The sequence below is a fragment of the Neoarius graeffei genome, chromosome 3, assembly GCF_027579695.1.
Source record: "Neoarius graeffei isolate fNeoGra1 chromosome 3, fNeoGra1.pri, whole genome shotgun sequence".
In the NCBI taxonomy this organism is placed as follows: Eukaryota; Metazoa; Chordata; class Actinopteri; order Siluriformes; family Ariidae; genus Neoarius; species Neoarius graeffei.
This window is the reverse complement of record NC_083571.1, coordinates 36,482,220-36,487,637: the sequence shown is the minus strand read 5'-3', so window position 1 is coordinate 36,487,637 and position 5,418 is coordinate 36,482,220. Positions and strand designations below refer to the sequence as shown.

Here is a 5,418-nt window from a genome sequence, read left to right as displayed (position 1 = left end):
CCTCCTTCAGTCACTGATCTCAGATCTGCTTTACACCCTGCAGGTTAAATCCTCAGTCACTTTGGGCAGAACTAGGTATGAAAAATCACCTTGTAATTCCACATCATATGAGTGTATGTATTACTGATCTCTCCTGTCCCTCTGATATTTTATTGATGATGAATTAGATCGAAGATAAGTGACATTTATAGAAGCCCACTGTGAGGGGAAATAAATATCTGGTATTAAATGTTATAAATCTGAAGCTCACTGCTGCAGTGGCTTTTTGTTTTGAATGGAAAAAGTGTTTCTTCGCCACAAACCTGCGTTCATGACCACCAAGGTGATAAAAAAATGTTCCAGTGGCTTTCACCAATAGCATGAAAGATTCTACCTACATCAGTCTCTTCATTTTAAAACAGTAAACATCACAGTTTAACCGCAACCAATGAGCTGTTAGAGAGCGAGAGAGAAACATTCCACTGACGTGGACCAATCAGATTAAAGAACACACAACCGCATGAAAGAGCTTCAGCAGCACGAGCCGCTCAGCACCAGTGTCTGAGATGGAGGCATCAAGAGTCGCTCTCATCGCTCTCGTGTGTAAGTCACATTGAACTTTTCCACACTTTCTAAAGAATTAAAACTTGCTGTGAGGTTGTGCAGAAGTTTGTACTCCCTCCTCAGTGTACTGTAAAGTGTGATGTTGTGTTGCAGGTGTTGTGTTCCCAAGTCAGAAGAGGATCTCTGGAGCAGAAGTGGAGAAGCGAGTCAGACGAGGAGATGACGTCACTCTCTACTCCGACTGTGTTTGGAAAAGTGGATTTAATCCAGTGTGGTTTAGAAACTGCTCACATCAGAATCAACCTCGTTTCATGATGTCAACTCAAAATTTGATGCGTGATGTTTCTCTACGTTACTTATTTGTGTTTAACGGCTCCACTAACACACACAATCTCCTGATTAAGAATGTCACAGAATCAGATCTGGGCCTGTACTACTGCGCTATACATGAGAGAAGAGTTTCAGATTCAAAACATGGCCCCATAGTTCAGAGTGCTGTGTACCATTACGGAAACAGATCCACTCGACTCTCTCTACACGGTAAGATTGTCTAATCATTATTTAATTATTTTGTCTTTGCTGATGTTTTGTAAAATTGATACAGTACATCTTTAAGATTATCCAAACAAAACTGAAAATGTTGCGGTGACATTTTTAGACTCTGTAGAAACCTCTCCCAGGGTTACTGTTTCTCCAAACACCCCGACCCCATGTGTATCAGAGTGGAGTGTTAGCTGGAAGCTGATGTTGAGTGTGTGTGCTGTGTGTATTCTCCTCTCCTCACTCCTCTCCTCCATCTGTGTGTACTGCCTCTGCACAAACACCACTAAAGGTACTCATACACTCGCTCTCAGCACTGTCAATGATTTCTGTCATAAACATACAGATGCAGGTGAAAGTGACCTTCATCACCTGAGTGAGAATCAAAGATCACAGTTTCCACACATGCATCGAGTCTCAATCCTGAACAATCAACTGCTTCTTCTCTCATGAGTGACTTCATAAACGAGATTAAATGATGGAGATTTTGGGTTTTTTTTCTCTTCAGGCTGTGAAAAGAGAGGAGAGCTGCTCACTGAGAAGGACTTTCAGGTATTTCATATGCAGACATTCATCTTCATTTCATCTTTAACCCTTTGGTGACTGACCCCTTGAAAATGGTTCCTCCAGGAATGATGACGTTTCAGTTGTCAAGACAATGGAAAAACTAAAATACAAGAGCATTTTGTTTTGTGCACAAGAGCATTGTGACGTATCTTTCTGTTTTTGTATTTTAGTTTTTCCGTTGTCTTGACAACTGAAACGTCATCATTCCTGGAGGAACCATTTTCAAGGGGTCAGTTAACCTGCTGGTATAATCAATCTCTCTCTCTCTCTCTCTCTCTCTCTCAGGTACATCAGTGTGAGAGGAGTGTTATGGGGGAATTCTATTGTCACACTGAAGTCTTTTACACACTTCAGAAACCTGCAGTCAAATCAGACTAAACACACACACACACACACACACACACACACACACACACACACACACACACACACACAAACTGACTTAGTTCACTTGTTTGCTTTATGAATGCTTTATAATGTGCACTTGTTTGTAGATAATCAGTGTGTGTTTGTGATCACATTTGTAATAAATACTAAAGGCAAATCTGGAATTTGAAATTTTTGAAAAAGATACAAACACAGTCATGTCTTATGTTAGGTTTTATTCTGCAGCAGTGTGTGTGTGTGTGTGTGTGTGTGTGTGTGTGTGTGTGTGTGTGTGTGTGTGTGTGTTATTATCTAATTCAGGGTCAGCTACACTGTTGTCAATAAGTCTGATGATTCAACCACTACCATGTTAAACTGATCTGAGATCAGCAGTGACCTGAACTCCTCTTACTGAACTTCCTGTGTCAGAGACAGAGAGAGAGAATCAGCTGCCTGCCATTCAGTTTTGTAATAATGAGATCATGAATGCAAGATGATCAAAGTGCAGAGAATCACATTTAGACGTTACAAAGAAAATACAGGCAAAACTCAAAAACAGGAAGAAGGTGAGTTTGCTTTCAGACGTGGTGTGCTTTTCAGGCTGTGGGTCGTTTGTGTGAGAGTTCAGTCTGACTAGTGAAGTGTGAACACAGTTGTAGAACTCAGATCCACTCCAGAGAACTGATAAGAACTGATAACTGATCCTTTTAAAAACGGTGGATTCTGGGGTTTTGACAGAACTGTGGAAGCTCTCTGTGCTCAGAGCTGCATGCTGGTTATCTGAGTGGTTCATCTGGTTTTTGTCATCCCTTCCTGTTTCAGATTAAGTTGTCATCACCAGCAGAACAGACAGAAGACCTTATTGATAAATTTAAAAAAAAAACTTCACAGGAGTATAATATCTAATTATCTGAGTTTAGTGGTGTGATATCTGACATGACATCATCCACAGAGTGCAGCTCTTCACCATGTGAGTGTTGGTACCAAAAGAAAGCAAATAATAAATTATGAAAATAATGATTCCCATTCTGCAACTGCACAAAAATAATGCATTGAACTGCACAATTGATCTACAGTTCAGATGGAACTATTTGGGTCAAGTGTCAAAACATCCACAACAAAGACAGCAGGCAAATCCAAAATTATAAACACTGAGTTTGTAGATTGAGTAAATGTATTAGTATTGCATGGCTTAAAAATTTTACCACATTGAGGTCTGTGCTTTTGTCACATCTTCTGCAAGAACCCAGGACTTCTGCAAGTTCCTCAGCACCACAATGCACGGGTCCACTGTTCCATCCTGCTCTAGGATCAGGGCTCAGGGGTCAGGCCATTGCAGAATGGCTGAATTAAGGAAAAGTTTACTATCGAAACAAAGTCTGTGCTATTCCTATTTTCAGGAGGTGATTTCACATGGTGTATGGTGGTTAGAAAATGAGGTCCATTACATTTCCTCTGATTGCACAGAAAGTAATAAAGGTGTAAAAAGAGACAGTCAAATCAAGTGAAATTGTACTGATGCACTCATTTGCAACACTGGAGTTATATGCTGTTGGATTTTAAAGCAATTATACACCTAGCATGAATGTCCACTTCTGATGTCTGAAAACTTGCTTGGAATCTTTTCCATCTTCAGACCAATAGAAATCATAGCTTCAGTTGTTGTGAGAAATGTGACAGTCAAGAATCACGTTTAATATATAATGATTTTCAACATTAGAATAATACTGCAAAAGACATCAGCCCAAGGATGTAGATGAGGAGGCTCACCATGTTGTTGGGTTAATAAATGTAATAAATGTAATAATAAAGCTCATGAGTGCCAGTGTTTAGATTAGAATAAGGAATAGTCGCTGTCCGTGGTGCTGCTCCCCATCTCAATATATTGTTTGTCTGATTTCAGTTTGCTATCAAACAGACCACAGAGGCAACACAGAGATTGCAGAATTCAGCAGTCTGTAAAAGCACAAGCTTCACATTCATGTCCACAGAGACTGTTCAGTGGTGATGTGGAAATGATTGGTCGGCGGAGACTGGCAAAACCTCCCACTCTCTCAGTAAAGGTGAAAAAAGCTCTGTTTTCCCTCTTCCCAAAATGCCGCAAGGCTGACGCCCATATCATAATTCAAATGTGGAGAACTCTGTGGAGTTCCTTGCGGAACCTCTGGAACTGTGAACAACAGGGGCTCAAGCCACTTATCCCAATTATGTGTTTTCATTTACAAACTTATGAATTCAAGTTTGTCAGAGTTTGGTTAAACCATTTGACCAGGCCATCTGTTTGTGGGTGATAAAAGCTGGTGTGGATAGATTTAACCCCAAATAACTCACAAAGTTCACAAAGTGTGCATGACATGAATGTAGTGCCTTGGTCAGTCAGGATTTATCTGGGAGTCCTGACTTGGGTGTCATGCTCTGCCCCGGATATCCACTCCACAGATTATGGATCTCGCATGCCAGTGCAGATCAGGATCCGGGATGGGAATTCCAGCTCACCTTCAAATCACCTCCTGGTTTTCACCCCTGCCTTTATAAAGGCCGTTCTCAGACCCTGACTTTGCCAGAATGTCTCATTTTGCTATTCCAGCCATTTCTGTGCCTTTATTGCATTTCATGGTTTTTGCTCAAGCTATTTTTCTAGTTTATGGTTTTTGCACTTTGGGTTTTCTTCTTATTTATGTTTTTTTTGCTCTAGCATTTTTGTCCTTGTCTGCCTTGTGTTGTTGTCAAGTTTTTTGTCTCTTTTTACCTGGACTATTTTGCCATTTCTTCTTGTCCCATTTGATCACCTTTTTGCCATGCCCTTTTTCCCTGGATTAAATCACCTTTTTTATTGGATTTCTGTCTGTGTTCTGCTTGTGGATCCTTATCTCACCACAGCTTTGCCACCCTTAACATTGGGAGATAATTTTAAACAGTTCCTCTGTCACATTGCCAAATGTTACGCACTAGGGCTGCTTCTGGGCATCATGTCGCACAGTCCATGAGGAGACAAATAAAACAATATCCTTGTGCCGAGCGATGTAATGGCCTGACAAGATTCATACCAATTATATCGAAGGGGGTCTCAAAAAGGAGAAGAGGGCACAAGGACCCTTTTGGAGTGGCCACCAGGATCACCAACTGGCATTTGCAGCATGCCACACACCACCTATGGACATCCCCCAAATCCCTGGCCAATAGAATTGGGCCATTATTCAGGCTTGTGTCTTATCCTGACCGAAGTGTCTGGCCATAGGGTTAAATTGAGCCACATGGAATACTAGTTCCCTAGATTTCTTTGGGATTAACAACTGGGTTATTTCCTCAAGGGTCTGAGTGTCCTGCATCACTCAATAAAACCTATCTTTAATAATCGTGAATTACAGGAAGGAGAGTGTTGCATTTGGCTGGAGGGTCTGA

General features: G+C 41.0%; 1 protein-coding gene across 1 annotated transcript; it reads left to right on the top strand.

The window, feature by feature from the left end:
• The first annotated feature begins 545 nt into the window (after positions 1-545).
• On the top strand, positions 546-2,129 carry LOC132882542 (uncharacterized). Its single transcript, XM_060915641.1, has 5 exons — positions 546-582; positions 697-1,083; positions 1,202-1,375; positions 1,592-1,635; positions 1,936-2,129. The coding sequence occupies exons 1-5, from the start codon at positions 546-548 to the stop codon at positions 2,026-2,028; spliced, it is 735 nt and encodes a 244-aa protein (XP_060771624.1). The 3' UTR covers positions 2,029-2,129.
• The last annotated feature ends 3,289 nt before the right edge of the window (positions 2,130-5,418 follow it).